The sequence below is a fragment of the Parasteatoda tepidariorum genome, chromosome 7, assembly GCF_043381705.1.
Source record: "Parasteatoda tepidariorum isolate YZ-2023 chromosome 7, CAS_Ptep_4.0, whole genome shotgun sequence".
NCBI lineage: Eukaryota > Metazoa > Arthropoda > Arachnida > Araneae > Theridiidae > Parasteatoda > Parasteatoda tepidariorum.
The window spans coordinates 64,001,521-64,018,543 of NC_092210.1; the positions used below are offsets into that span (position 1 = coordinate 64,001,521).

Below are 17,023 nucleotides of genomic sequence, written 5' to 3' on the forward strand. Positions count from 1 at the left end.
TTACATAATAGTTTTTTTTTTCTGAATTGACAAAATTTTGTGCACTATGTGTTAAATATTATGGAAAATTTATAATGTTTTGATATTCCATTTTGAGGACACGTAATTTTTTTACAACTTTCATTCATAGATAATTCAAGATAGGACAATGGCTAAAGTACTCAGCTATCAAAGAATGGGAGTTCCATCCCCGATGATAGCCCACCCAGCTTCAAATAAGTCGGTACCAACTCGTCCGGGAAGTTAATGCGGCTAATGACCACATTGAAACCCTGAAGCAGATGGTCTTAAAATAGGAGAATCTTAACCTTCATGACCCCTTTGTCCTACTACAGACTGATTTTATTAGGGATTGTTAAAAGGCACATGAAGAAAAATATAATCTGTAAAGAAGATTATGATATGTTAATTTGAGGATTAATGAAGTAGAATAAAATGAACCTATTCTGCTATAAAAAGTTATTTTATATACAATTACATTAAAAATTTTCATCAAACTGCGAAGTGCTTTGATAACTTTAGCAAAAAAAAAATTAAGAACTTCTTTAAGAAAGTGTACATTATGTTGCATGCTTATACAACTTAAATAATTGGTCGTTTTTCAGTTTTAGATTATGGCGCGAGTTTATTCATCACAAGAATGTTCCTCTTTTTCTTCTTTAAATGTTGCTGCTAAAAAAATTATTTTTTGACGATGTCTACTCACTCCCAAATTAAAAATTCTGTTAACTTCCTAATTATACATTTTAATTATTGCAAGTTGTCTCATTAAAGTGCAGTTTTTACTAAACTTTAGTAACCGAAAGAAATAGACAATTTGAATAGCTGCTTTGAATTATTGGTTAGAGAGAATTTATTTTTATTATTAATATTTAATTTCTTGTTTCAATAAAGCCTCACATTTTCTTGTCAAGGAGTTATATTTAACCACAGTAAAATTTTTGCAATCTAGTTAGAAGTTTACTGTCGTTTAGTAAATTAAAAGTATTTCAAAAACCTTTAAGGTTCTAATTTTTTATGGTTTTAAAATTTTGTAAGCTAGTATTAAAATAGCAGAAAGAAATAGGTTCAGAAGAAAAAGAAAGGTAGTGTAACTGTAACTGAATTTGAATTTTGTAATCTTTTACTAAAGAAGTGCTTTTAATGGATTTTAACGGATCTACTATTTCTTAACCCTTCTGAAAAAGAATTTTTAGATATGTGGATAATCAATCGCAAGTTAGGAGCCATGAGTTAATACAAGAATACCTTTTTTTATCCCCTATACTCTCATATCATGATAGTTGTTTTAAATTTCGCTTCGAGTTAAAATTTTATGAATTTTAACTTTTACAAATAAAAAATGTAAACAAATAAACAATTTCAGTCAGAATTTCTTATAGTAATTTTTAATAAATTTCATGAATAACAAGATTCAAAAGCTTCTTGAAAAAGTAAGAATGAAGCTTTGTTGAGTTCTGATGTTTCCAGCAGATTTCTATCTTAGTTTTAAAAATAATTAAGCTATGAATGCAAAAATAACATCAGATCATCAATAGATATTTAAAACTTAGTAAAAGACGCTCATACTACTTAACACCTATCAGTTTAAGCAAGTAAATCGAAACGCAACGGCATGACATTATTTGCAATCGGAATTGGCAATCATGATGTTAAAACAAAAATAACTTTTTTAAATATATAATTAAGATTGTAAATTTTCCCCCATCTTGTGGATTTTGAAAACTTATTACTAAGTATGTTTTCAATTTTATCTGATTTATTTCTAAAATTAGTCAAACATAAAATCTTTCTATAACGTAAAATCTAACCATTCTTAAGATTGCATGCTTAATAATAATATTATTATTATTAGTATGAAGAATGCAATCTTAAGTATATTCATAGTAAAAATTACTGAAAAAATATGTTGTGTATTATCAGAATTTGATAATATCACCAACATTTTGTCTCCTTTATCAATTTCTTTCAGTTTTAGAGGGTTGTTGAGAATGTATGTACTACGTCACCCTACTAAGGGCAGAGTGAATGTTCTATAATACTTAAGGACTATTCACTCAGACGTCATCCGACGCTTTTCAAAAAGTTTCTCTAGGTCCAACGGATTCCTGCGCCCTCTAGCAACACTTAAAGGAAACTGTTAACTGATACAGTAGGTTTATATTATTGACATTCTACGATTATATTAAGTGTTTCTGTCATAGTTTAGTTTATTTCAGAACAATTATAGTAAAAATGATGATTATATTTATTGCATTGAGGAATGAAGGAAATACTTCTGTGTGTGATATTAGCTATATAATTATGTTTTTTGTTTTGCATCATTCTAATAGAAATTGTTAAATAGAGATAGATTTGCGTGAACTTATGTTAGTGTCTCGAAATATTTCAATATTCTGCATTTATGTAGAAACTAAAATTTTCGAATTAATTCCAAATATTTTATTTTAGATTTAGTTTGTGTATGAAATGCTTCTGTCTTACTTTTATTTATTTTGATTAATTTCATTTTGTTAAATAAGAAATTCTACTATAATGAGGTAAAAAAGCAAAGTACATTCATAATATTTTCCGGGATTTATTCTTTAGTTCAAAAATGAGTAATGGTATATGATATTCATATATATAATTAAATTAAACATTTAATTAAACGTTAGAATAAATTCCAAACAAGGAAAATGGTGAGGAAATAAAAGGTGTAAAGTAAATTGCAATTTATTTTGAAAAATGCGCTTTAGTCTTCATTAACATCAGTTACATGCAGTTTATTCTTAAATAATAAACATCTATGCATTTCATCGAACAAAAATAAAGCAAATAACAAAAGAATTTCATAAATTCAGTTAAAAATAATATTTTAAAAAAACGATAAACCCATTAATCTATCAAGTAATTAAACTTCTTGTTGTAGCGTGGTGTAAAAATCGTCTGGGCCAGCTTCCAAATTTTTGTTCCATGTTTGGGGCAAATAGTTTACTGGGTACTGAGGAAAAAAAAGGGAAAGGAAAAAAAGCACGTCTCCTTTATATATGCTTTCACATTAGATTCGAAACTTCTTAAGTAATTCTATGTAACAGAATGTATAATTTGTGATTGTTTACTAAATATTTAATAGTTGTTAAAAACGTAGATTTTGAAATACAGCCGAATATGAGTACCACGTAAGAGAAATAAGTGTTAAGACTATATCAAAGATATACAAGGTATGCTTTATTTATATTACGTATGCTTGTCAAAAGAAACTTTTAAATCTGAAAAAAGAACGTGTTAGTATTTTGTATGAGAACTTGAATATTTATTCTATCAAAAAATTAATTAGTTAACGATTCAATAGAATAACTCAATATTATATCATTACAGCTGACCGTAACAATTTAGTCTTTTCAAAATAACCTTTACAGTTTGATTATACAAAAAAAAACAATATGAAATCTTAGATAATACATGAAATTATATCATTATTATTTGAAATTTTAAGATACATGAACATTTATCAAATGCTTCTATTTGAGAATTTTTGAACGATAATTTTAACATATTTCAGACACGATAATTTTAACATATTATTTAACGTATTTAAGAATTGACATTATTCAATTGTTTTGCTGGCATATTCTATTTAATTTAAAATGAACTAATTTGGTGAATTTTGGTTTACTTAGTCACTGGCGTTGTTCCTTCGTTGATGAGAATAAGAAATGAGCGTGTCCTAGTTTCCCAATTTGGACATACTGTTGCAGCTCTCATCTACATCATTTATTTTGCTTGTTGTTACTTGTTAATACAATTTTTTAACTGCAAAATCTGACTAGAAATAATTTTTAGTTAGTAAATCCCTTCAGATTAGATAGCAAAGAGTTGAGGATTATGAAAATTCAGCGCTTCATCGTTTACATTCAAAAATATTGACCTACTTTTCTAATCGTGTAAATAAGGAGAACAAAAAGTAATGCAATATGCAAAATAAAGTTCATTTTTTAGAATGATGATCAGTTTCAATTAATTAATCAGTTTACAATCAAGTTTACTGTTTCGCTTATTGCTAAAAATTGAGTTATAAAAATTTTAACAATTCCAAAGAATATGACACTCAATTGCTTTGACAAACATTTTCCTTATTTGCTTATTTACTTTTATTAAGATTGCTTAATTGATATTTATTTAATTTTTCCATAAAAATTAAATCAAAAATTATTTTTAATGCCACCAAGTCGTTTTGATGCAAATTCAGTTCTATCTCAACTCGATCTAATAAAACATACGCTAGACTTTGAAACTTTTAACAAACGCTTTAACCCAAAACAAACATCAACACATGATAAATGCTCATGAAATTATTCATAAAAATATACACAACATAATAAATATTTCAAATAAAAAATTTCAATAGCAATACAAAAAAGAAATGCAAAATTTATGCATTAAGAGCTGAAAATTATTACGAATAGAAAATAATATATTTTTATTTTCATTAATTTTAGAGAAATCTTGAATTTTAATTAAACCATAACATAAAATGCTAAAAATATTACTCACAGGTCCAATATTTGTAAATCCGTTCCTCTTGGCGACTTCGTTGGCGACTTCATTTCCGTGTCCATCAGTCAATTCGACGAGAAAAGCGTTGGTAAATACTTCCTCGGCCGAAACCACATCTCCACTGGTCAACGTGAAGACTACGGCGATGACCGATAGCCATTTCGCTAGCACAAGTGCAGGCATAAGGAACCTGCGGAACAATGGAAAATCGGTAGCGATCTATCTGCAGATCACCTTAGCAATAAATTACAGCCTGAAAATTTAGTACTAGTCTCAATCGTTTGCTACGATGACAGAGGGACTTGTGGTTGGAATCACCCTTATGACACCTTAGTCCCTAACAGAAAAGGTTTGCTATTCAAGCAAGGTGTCTGTGCATAGAATGTATTGGAAGGAGGCAGCTGGGGCGGCGTGCGGGCGATGACGTAATTGCGCGGGCGCAACGAATTGGTTTTGGTTAGAAGAGTTTTCGATCGATCCCTTCAATTTACTTAAGTTGGGTTCTTTTTTTCCTAGATTTTTTTTTTGCTCAAACCTTCCTGAAGAATGTTTCGCATATTTCTTTTCTGATATGTTTTGACATTCAGTCGAAGAAATATTGCAATGCGTTTTGCTGATGGGGCAAAAGATGACGATATATTCACTTTGAATTGGATTTGTAAAATAGTTATCATACATCTGCATAACTCACCTTGAACTTGAAAATTTATTGCAAAGAGAGTTATATATTACCTTTAGTAAATAGCTAACAAACGTTTTCCCATGAATTCACGAAATCAATTTTTCCATTATAAATATTTATTTTATTGATAACTTTAAAAAAAAAAAAAGAATTAAACAAAATTTTCCGGAAAAGGATGAAGAAAATTGCCTTTCGTCGTACGTGTAGATTTTTTTTTCAACAAGTATATTGAGCTATTTCTTCTAGATAAGTATGAATTCATAAGGACACGTGAAACCTTATAAATTGATCATTCAAAAATCATTAATCATTTTGTATTACCTTTCCCGAATAAAATTTTTTGGAAAGTATCAATACTGATAATCAATACTTATTTTAATGCTGACAATTTTACGTTTATTATCACAAAAATTAGATTTTTATAAAAATACTAGGGGGAAAAGCCCCCTGTTCGCTACCGCTCACAAACCCTAATGATTGCCTCGCAATAATTGTTTTTTCTTGGCAGAAAACAGTTTTTCTTCTAAAGTTAAAAATGTTCACTTAACATGTATGTACTAAAAGGAATTCTGCTTACTTACGCTCTTGCGCCTCTACTTCCCACGTCCAAATATTACTATCTATTAGTATTATAAACATTTAGATCTCTTGGTGAACAGAAGTAATTTTTTTAGTTTAAATTTTTTTAAATAACAATTATATTCTCAATACATTATATTGTTCAAACAAATTTGATGAGTTCTAAACCATATATAGATATATTTCTCTTACACGGCGACAAAAAAAAAGCCTCATTACAACTCCCCGAATGGCAACGCTAGAAAATCGACCAATGATTGCCGCTAAAAATTTCATATGCCAAATCTAGCTGAGGTAGCTCAACATATAGCACTTTTAAAAACGGAAGCTGAAATAACCGGAGAGAGCATTCTTACCAAATGTGATCTTTTCCGAAATTCACCCTATCAGCTGCGGCAATCTCATACTATTAAGCTAGGCAGAAGTGAGTAGTCTTTGTCGATAGATCTCTATTTTAGTATTTTGTCGAAAGCGCTTTTTTTCACGAATTTATATATATTACGAATTTATATCACGAATTTATTTAATTTATTATTGTTATTATTTATCCATTGAAAAATGAGTCACAGTCGTGTTGGTACGCTTTAAGATTTTATACTATAGCACATTTCTAATAGGTTTAACGAATTACATGTCATTTATTTGAATTCAAATTTATTTTAATTACTTAGTTCTTACTAAAAAGATGTTTTGTTTTTTTAAAGTTGTTATATGGATTTGAATGATTGTTTTGAATTCTTAGAATTTTGTGCATTTGCAATGCACCTAAGTTAGTAGCGAGCGAAGCGAGCTTGATTTGTTAAGCTAACCATACAAGATTGCGTAGAAATTTTCGGGGGGTGGCGAGCGTTAACGAGCAGGGAGCGCAGCCCACTAGTAATTTAAAATTTTCGCTAATAATAGCAGTACTGAAAATTAACTTTAAATTTGGGATACAAAAATATTTAGAGGAAAACAATACCTTTACGACTATTGTTAATTTTATGCTGATGACAACCTAAACAATATGGAAATGAATGGGGGGAAACTAGATCCTACCACGTGATTTTCCGGCCAATAAAAATTCGCCGACAACAATGGAAAACGGTATCAGACCATTATGATTTTATGTTATATAGAGATAATATAAAAATATTTCCTTTGAAACGTGATAACTATGATGTCTTAAATTATTGCTAAAAATGTTTTGCTGAAATAATGAATTCAAAACTTTTCATAGTTGTTTGAGTACATTGATCGTTTAATTTTTTGAAAAATAATATTTTGAGAGGAATTTTTTTTTTTTAAATTTTACTCAAAATTTCTGAAATTAAATAAGTGTCAATTTGTATTTTTTACATGCGTCTGTAATTAAAACTTGCAGATTTATGCTTCCAATTAATGTGCGAAGGACAATTTTTGCCTTTTTTCATTGTCACATATTTTCATACAATGTCTTCTTTCTTCTTTCAAATCCTCCATTTCTAGCTTGGCTAGACAAGGTCCGTGAGTTTGTTCACCTTCAGAAAGTCTAAAACAAGTAAGGGTCTTTCTATAAGGTCTTGTTTTAAAAGACCGAGGCAGACCAGTAGATGTTCAGGGGATGGCTGGGCCGAAGAGCACTTGGTACAGAGGGCAAAACACTTTTCTCCTCCAGAGTACCTCAGTGATTTCAGGTCTCCACAGCGGAGTCGTGTGATAGCGGTTTGAGACTGTCGGTCCTTTTTATACAATGTGATATGATTTATCAGAAAAATTTGCATTAAATTGTTACATATTTCAAAATTAGAAATTTCATATCAATCGAGATAATAGAAATTCTAAAATGTTCCCTTTAAAAGATCTCTTTACTCCTTAAATGTGGTTCAATAAAAAATTAAAAGTGATTCTATGATTGATAAGTTTAAATAATAAAAACAGCATGCATAAAAAACAATATATATGGCACAGTAGTGCGATGCATGATAGTGTCTCGAGTCTATATAGTTCCGTGTCGATCAAACTATTTATTGTTAAACACTGAGAAAAAACTGCGATCAAAACTAGTAGAATATGGAAAAAATTTTACCATATGAAAACACTTACCATATGGAAAAAATTTACCATAGCTCTACGGGAATGCCAAAGAGCTCAGTAATTTTTACCGAAGCGCTTCGCTTATGATTTTGGTAAATTTAACAATAAAATATGATTTTATAATGTGTTATAAAACTCGGTAAACATGAAAAATTTTGTAATTCTATATGTAATTTGTAACTACGACTCTGGCATAAAAACCATTTATTCGATAAAATTTACGTTTTGCTTTTGTATTTTTTACTATTATGATAATAAGAACAGTATTTTCCGGCTTTTCCGGTAAGCCGTTACTATATATACGGAAATATTGCCAAATGAAAGGTTAAATACTGTATATTTTGGTTTTTATTAACATTTGGAATTCTTGGAATAATAATTGGAATTTCTTAATCTGGAATAATTTCATTAAGAATTATGTTTTTTTAATCAAAAATATCATTACCATACAGTACTGTAATTTCACCAGATTTTTTTTTCTCTGATTTTTTATATTTAATTTTAAAATATTTTTTTTTCGTGTTAATCAAAATATCTGCCAACAAAGAGAACACCTCAATTTAGTTAATTTATTTTCAGTTAACGATTGTAAGGACAAAACAATACGGCAGCACCCGTAATTATAAAAAAACAGTAATTTTAAGTCTTTAAAGAAGTCAAAGAAACCTAATGAAACGTGGATTGGAACAAAATGTTAGTGTTAGATTTGTTTTCGTTCAAATAGTTAATATTAGCGTTAAAGGGAAAAGAACTATTATTGTAAGAACCGTGCAATTTGTGTGCAGCATATACACGAATAAGAATAGAACACAACGTCGTAACCTAATAATTTTAAGCCTTTTTCAGAGAAATAGATAAATAAAGCAGATGATAATTAAAACAAAATATTTGAACCTACGCCAATTTATCTCACAATGAGAATAGTTAATACTCACATTAGATAGAAAGGACATGAATTATCGTAAAGATCCTGTTACAGCACGGATAAATGTAGAACACAACATTATAACATAATAATTTTAAGTCAATTTTGCTTTCAGAGAAAATAGTTAACAATCATGTTTTATTATTATTATCGCCAAGACCATCAATATTATCATAAAGACCATAATAATTTTAAGCTTCCTCCAAAAATAAGTGAGCTTTATGATATGATAAAGTGCCAGATTTGCTTTCAATAAAAGTAGTTACCATTTTCATGTTATATGCAAAAGAATTATCAAATATTGTTAAGACCAAGCAGTTTACTTATGAGATATATAGGATAAGTTTTGGACACTATACTATAATATAGTAATTTTAAGCTTCCTTAAAAAAACAATAGAACTTATCAGGGCGAGAATCATTCAAAACAATTAAAATTCATGTTATATTGAAAAGAAATCCGGTACCGTGCGAATATCACGATTATAACTTCATTCGCTGGGTGGCGCAGTTGGTTTGTCGCCGGCCTTCTGAGTCTAAGTCTGCGGGTTCGATCCCCAGGCCAGACACCGGATTTTCGGGATGCATAAAATCCTCAGCGGCCAAGTCGTATGATTATGCGACATGTAAAAGATTCCTGGAGTGCCTTATTGGCTCTTGGCATTTCAGGAAAAATTAAATTCCTAGTGCACTTTAGCATCCAAATAGAGTCTCGGTGCTGTCATCTAGTGTGGCAGAAACTAGACGTCCAAATTAACATGGCCAACGGTATCTCACCCATTGTGGTGGTCCTGAAACAGTGGATACTTTTTCTGGAGAACGCACTAGGTCTGCTCATCGGGAAGACTGATTGTGCAGCTCATAGGAAATAAATAAATAAAATTAAAAAACTTCACTTAACATTTGTTTCAGTCGAGATATAGTATCTCTCGCCTTTGCTTCACACAAACAAAGGTATAAATTAAATTCTACTGCAAGTAAAAAATATGTAAGTTACTTTTTTTGTTCTAACAGCTGAATTCTGTTTAAAAAAAATTTTCCCTAAGAACGGGATTGAGACAGAGCAATGAAAAAATTATTCTGGATTAAATTGCGGTATAAAGTACCAGCACTTTGAGTGCACCATTCGTAAAACTCATTTTTACTGTAAAATATAATACCGCAAATTTTGCAGTAGTATTTAATTAATTAGAGTGTTTTAGTGACAATGATTTTACAATGATTTTTACAGTAAAAATTACATCAGATTTTTCGTTCCGTAACACATTTCGTTGAAAATGGAATTTACGGTCAAAAGTACCAGCACCCTGAGTGCCGGTACTTTTCACTGTAATTTGATTCAGAATAAATAACAATGGGGTAAAGGAATCAATATTTAAAATTTCCTTGACGTCGGATCAAGAGAAGGAATTTCACATGTTTTAAAAAATGTAACAAAAATGCAAGATATTTTTACTTAAAAGTCTTTCAAGGAGGCAAGTTTGAGTCAAGAGTTTGCTTGTCATCTGGGTTGATTTTAAAAATAGAAGGCTAAGGAGTTGAACATAAGTAGCCACAAATCCGGGTTTTCATCGTTATCTGCTTCACCGTCATAAAAATCTGTTTCAATCTATCATATCAGTCTGATATCCTGAAAGTAAAATCTTTTGTTTAGTGTTCAAATGTTGCAAAACTTCAACAAAGTCACTGTTTATAATACAAATTAAAATGTAATAATTAGACTGGAATAGCCTGGTAGGGTGCTGGACTCACGTTCCTGACAACAGAAGTTTGAATCCAACCGGTAGAAGACTCCCCGTGAAGTAAATAGTGACTGGCGCAAGTTAAGTCTGGAGACTGGTGCACGGGACACAAAATCCATCATATTTCCATAACAAATTATACCTCTGGGGGTATTGATCGTTCTCGGATTCAGGTCAAAATAACGATCTGGGATGAATGAATGGATGCATGAATGGGTCCGATCTATGAACTGGTATGACGCATGTGTGTGGCAGAAGTCGTATTCTTGACAATAGATGGAGCCACCGGAAAACAGGAACATTCCCTTCCCCTGTGCCTTAATGGCTTACGACAACAACAACAAATGTAATAATTAAGTTATTTTAAATATTAATGCGTTCTTATTATGGGCTAAACATGTTCATCAGCTGCAACAAATTTATTCCCTTTTTTTAAAAAATCGTTACTAAGAAATTTATTTGTAATTCGAAGATATAGTATTTAATAATATTTGCTGAACAAATAAAGAAAACCCAGCATTAATCGTTAAATTTGCATTTTTATCAATTACATTTCAGTCAATCTAATTCTGCTTAAGCATAATTAACTTTAAGTAACTGTCAAAGATGCTTAAATTGTTTGTGTCGACCTTTTTTCCTTATCCCAATAATTCTGGAATAGAATATCACAGTGAAATGAGAGAAATATCAAAAAGATGAGAGAGAGAAAAAACCAATGAGTTGAATTCATTTTAATATATATTCTTAAGATTTAAATCATATAGAAATGAATAATTCTTATTTTGCTCAATCAGATCTAAATTAAAGTTCGTATATTTATTTTTATTCTTTGAAGTTATTAAACTATAGTTGAAATAAGTGGATTAGAATTACCTTGTCAGAAATCCCTGTATTTGCACGAAGATTTAATTTCAAATTCTAATAAAGACTTTTAAAAATACATTTGTTCGTTTTATATATTTTTCAAAAGCTACAAATAAAAAAATAAGATTATGTTTTTTTTAACATAACATGTTTTTTGTTTAAATTATTTGATTAAATCTGTAAGTAAGAAAAAAAATGTAATATCAATTTATTTAAAAAGATTGTGACTTTACTCGAAAGACAGCTTACAGTCTTTAATGAGTTCGGTGTGTTCTGATATCTCTCTATATATATTAGGGGGACCGGAAATTAATGTCGTTTCGGTGCATTTGATATTTGTTATCATGATTTTATTTTTTATCAATAATGTATTCACCCTCGTTAGCAACAACCTTTCAATGCCTGAGATAAAATGAATCGAAATGGATCGAAAAGAATTAATTAGTTTTTAAGACTAACGAATATTTAATGCGCTGAAACGATATGACTTTCTGGTACCCCCATTATATACAAAAGCGAGAGTTTGTCTGGTTGCATGTTCGTTAATAACTAGAGAACGAGAGCTACGATTTCGATTGTGTTTAACACTTCTCTCCAGCATAATGTCATTTCGGCTCAGTATCGAAAATACGAAATTTCATTGATGAAAACCACTGTTATAGATTAAAACGTGCGAAACAGCTGTTTTACAAAATATTTAAAAACTGGAAGTATTCGAAACCACAAAATATCCTTAAAGTTCGCTAAACTCATAGTTTAGGTGCAAAAATAGAGCTTTCTAAAAATAACTTAGCAGACTAACATAAGTTATAAATATACTTATTCTTATTCGTATAAACGTCATTTCAATTTCAAGGCGTTTAAATCTATATATATATATTTCTCTTACACGGCGACAAAAAAAACCTCATTACAACTCCCCGAATGGTAACGCTAGAAAATCGACCTATGATTGTCGCTAAAAATGTCACATGCCAAATCTCGCTGAGTTGGCTCAACATATAGCGCTTTTAAAAACGGAAACTGAAATAACCAGAGACTAGGCAGAAGTGAGTAGTCTCTGTCGATAGATCTCTATTTTAGTATTTTGTCGAAAGAGCTTTTTTCACGAATTTATATAGACTAAACCAGTTTTTAGTCATGGACAACTTTTATGTGGCCTCTCTAGGGTTAGATCATTTGACAGCCTAACAGTGATAGCTCCAAGTCCAGAAATTTATAATTGTGTGTTTAAGGAAGTTCTTAATCTTTAATAGTAATTATTTTTTTGTTATTAACAAAGCCCTTAATCTTTCTCAGTATTTGTTCGCATTTAATATTTATTGCAAATTAATGTTTAGTTTCTGTAAGTTTTTCTTTTGTATGTCAAGCTTCCAAGACTTATACTTATGTTTTTAACAAAGTTGTGAATCGTTCATGGTTATTATTTTTTAAAAACATAATGTTTTGTTTATGCAGGTTTTTCCATTGCAATTCACTTATTTCAATATTTAATAGACTTAATTATAGCCAAAATTTTAACCTTTTAAAGAGATATCAGTTTTAGAAATTTTATCTTAAGATTTTATACTCTAGCACATTTCTAATAGGTTTAATGAATTACATGTCATTTATTTGAATTCAAATTTATTTTAATGATTTAGTATTTACTAAAAAGATGTTTTTTTTTAAAGTTGTTATATGGATTTGAATGATTGTTTTGAATTCTTAGAATTTTGTGCATTTGCAATGTACCTAAGTTAGTAGCGGGCGAAGCGAGCTTGGTTTGAGCAAACCATATAAGATTGCGTAGAAATTTTCGGGGGTTGGCGAGCGTTAGCGAGCAGGGGGCACAGCCCACTAGTTTATTAAATTATGATACTAAAACATTTTTATATCAACTATTATTAAAAATAATAATAATTGTTAATAACAATAGTAAATGTTCATAGTAATTAGTAAATGTTCATAAATCTTTTTAATCATAAGTTCGCCAACAATAGGAACAACGCCAGATTCTGATTAACACAAATCACCGATTGCCGATAATACACAATCATAGATAATACACTGCATCAATTATGACAATATCGGGAATATTATATGAAGCAATAATTGCTCTAAAAAAACAAAACAAAAAAATATCCTGTTGCATGAGATTTTTAACAGATCTTGGTTATTTTCACTTCGCTGATTTCAAATCTGCGACCAGTTTTCCCCTCCTAGCTACAGTTTTTTTTTTATAAATGACATTTCGAAATGTACAAGTTTGAAAATGTCATGCATTAAAGGGGGTTGCATAGATGCTTCTGAAGGAATTAGAGCACATCATCGGGATTAAAATTGCATAGGATTCCATGGCCGGAAACATCATCATATACCTGTAGAGGTGCTTTCTTATTAGGAACTGTTTATTTGTGTTCTTCTTAACAAGTCATTATAAAAAGCGCCTCTTTTTGCGTGTATAAAGGTAAATAAAACTGGTTGGCTATAGTTCATTTTAATTACCAATTAAACGTTAAATAAATGTGAAGACAGATTTTAACTCTTAACGTAAATGCACATTTACTTGGTTATGCTGTGTGTTTCAGTTCTTGAACAGAGCTATTAAACTAAATTACATTTTTGAAGTTTACGTTTCGTTTTAAAATGTATTATTTACTATTATAGAATTCTAAAAATATCTAGATAACACAGGTATTAATTGAAAAAAAATTCTTTGATATAAACAACGAGATTAAGAAAAGAAAATAGAACGAAACAGTTTTGGAACAACGGAGAGATAGTTGGTTGTTTTGTAGAGCTGTTTTTGCATTTAAGGTTTATACTAACCAGTTGTGGGTCCGTCAATTTATTTTTGCTTGTTGTTATGTGATTGATTTTTGAAGTAAATGTTTTTTTTATAAAAACTTCTCTTCAGTACAGCTTGATATGGATTCGATACACTATCTATCAAAATAATCTAAATACAAGGTCCTCCATTTTATCTATGTACTTTCCTATTCAATCAAATTATAAATTGTGTTAACTGAAACCTTCAAATGTATTATATATTTAACAAAATGAATAAAATTAATAAACACTACAATTCATTTTTAGCACTCTGTTCATTATAAATTTGCATAAATCTTTGTAAATGATGTTACTTTGAATCGTGCTTAATGAACCTAACCATGCACTCATTAAGACTTATATATCGACGATCTTCTTTGTATTTTCAATGCCATTTCCATTTTTTAGTTTTATGCATCATAGAATTCAAGAAACTAGACATTTTTTCTCTTTTATTGAAATAAATCCATTCAATAATCTATTATCTAACATAAATTGTAGTAATTTTTATGGAAGTATGTGCAGTTAGATTAATTAAGTCTTGAAATAGGATTTCATTCGTGAATTCATAATTTTTTTTTTAAAAAAACACATCCTGAAAGCAATATTTAATACATATGTCTTTCAATATTACATTATTTATTTTGTAATGTTCATGTTTTACTATATTATTTGCAATATATGATGTTCAAAATTTTAATGATACAGTTACTCCTACAAAAAATGTTTGCATATTTGTGTTTCCAAAAGAAATATTCATAATGAACTCTAAAACAATTTACTCAAAAATTCATAGCTTATTTCAATTTTTAATGGTTGACATATCTCATTCCTTTTATCCTTTTCAATCATTCCTCTGATGAACTTTATGAACTCAACATACAAAAAAAATTCTTGTGAAGGATAATCTTTTCTATTTTATTTAATACTGAAAGATCTTGTTTGATACTACAGTTCCATTTAAAACAAATGTTTGCATATTTGTGTTTCCAAAAAAAATATTCATAATGAACTCTAAAACAATTTACTCAAAATTACATAGTTTTTTAAAACTTTTAATGATTGACGCATCTCATTCTTTTTATCCTCAATCCATCCTCTGATGAACATTATGAACTCAACATACAAAAAAAAATCTTGTGAAGGATAATATTTTCTATTTTATTTAATACTGAAAAATCTTGTTTGATACTACAATTACACCTAAACCAAATGTTTGCATATTTGTGCTGCTAAAAAAATTATTCATAAAGAACTCTAAAATAATTTGCACAAAATAACTTTGTGTTTTTTAATTTTTAATGCTTGGCTGCTCATATGCCATTCTTTTTATCCTTTTTAATCATTCCTCTGATGAACTTTATAATATCAATAAAAAGAAAAAATAATCTTGTTGAAATTTAAATAAATAAATATGATCCTTTTCACTAAACCCTTTTCAGTTTCATCACCTCTAGACAGTCTGTTTATTCCGAGAGAGCAAGGCTTGAAGAAAATCTCCCCTGAAAAGTCAAAAGTTAAGAGCCCTCTCTTTTCCTCTCGTGACGAAGGAAATCATGAAGAAATGAAGGACAGTTTGTGCACTGATGATGCCGATGCAGAGGATGTCATTTGAAACCATCTAAGACCTGAAAGGGTGCTTACGACAACAGGTGATCATGTTATGTAAACCAGCATCCTCACTGAACTTCGGAAACCTCAATTATTGATGTTTATGTTGACATCAATTGGGATAATGAAATAGGGGAGAATCTTTCACCCTTCACATTTACAAGAAGGAAAAAGAGAGAGATTTCTTCTTTTTTTTCTGAAGCAACTGAAGAACTTTTATGTCATAAAATAGCCAAGAACAAACATAAAATAATCATTTTATTTATTCTTTTCCCAAGCACACTTTTAGTTTGCAGTTTTTATACAATATTTATTTAAATACTGAATGATATTTTAATTTGCAGGCGAGAAATTTGTAATATTTAACTTGCATATTAATTATTGCGATGAGTTTTAATCGGTACATAATATATTGATTTCGATCATAAATAATATTTCACTTATTAGAATTAATTGATGCTATTTATATTATTAGTTAATTCTTATCAATTCATGAATATCAGACAAACTAATTAACTATTTTACTTTGTCTAAAAACTCAAATTTGTTTCTATACTTGGATAATTTTATTGCTAATACATATGCAATATTTTCTCATCAATTTTTAAACATTATTTTTAACCAAATTTTATTTTTATTCGAATGTAGGGTTAACATATCTTATGGTTAACATATTTAATCCATAATCATTTCAAATATAGTACGTTTTTACTATACAAAATTTCATGGTTTTGCATCGACTAGATAGATGAGCTATGATTTTTTTATTGCAGAAATTAAATCGACAGTTTATTTTGATTCAAGTTTACAGTAATAATTTCTTTATTCTGATTAACATTCTCGACTTTATGGCATAATTGAAATTACACATTCTTGTTTTTTAATTTTTTGGCTATTTAATTTTCGTTTTAGTTACGAACTAACATGTTTGAGACTCAGAGATTACAAATTTTTTGCTGATGTTTTCAATTTGATATGCCTTTAACAACATTTGCTCACCATAACAGTCACCTGTTATCAGTATTGATTGAAATTGCTTCCTTTTTGTGTTTATGTGAGCTATTACTGTTGCTTCTGTGTTTTTCTTTCAACTGTCAAGAAAAATTATAGGTGTATTGACAAAGAATCTGAAGTTTGTGCGTCTCCAACAATTATTCTTGTCGGAAATTTGAAACTAGTCGAGTAACAAAAGTGTACAAAAATGTTTTTTTTTTAA

General features: G+C 29.3%; 1 protein-coding gene across 1 annotated transcript in view; it reads right to left on the reverse strand.

The window, feature by feature from the left end:
- Window positions 1–4,952, reverse strand: part of LOC107452671 (prohormone processing protease amontillado) — a 274,223-nt gene extending 269,271 nt beyond the window's left edge. Inside the window, exon 1 of the mRNA XM_016069221.4 lies at window positions 4,537–4,952. Coding sequence (XP_015924707.1) covers window positions 4,537–4,722 — 186 coding nt within the window. The 5' untranslated portion in view covers window positions 4,723–4,952. The remainder of the gene's footprint in view (window positions 1–4,536) is intronic.
- Between the last annotated feature and the right edge of the window lie 12,071 nt (window positions 4,953–17,023).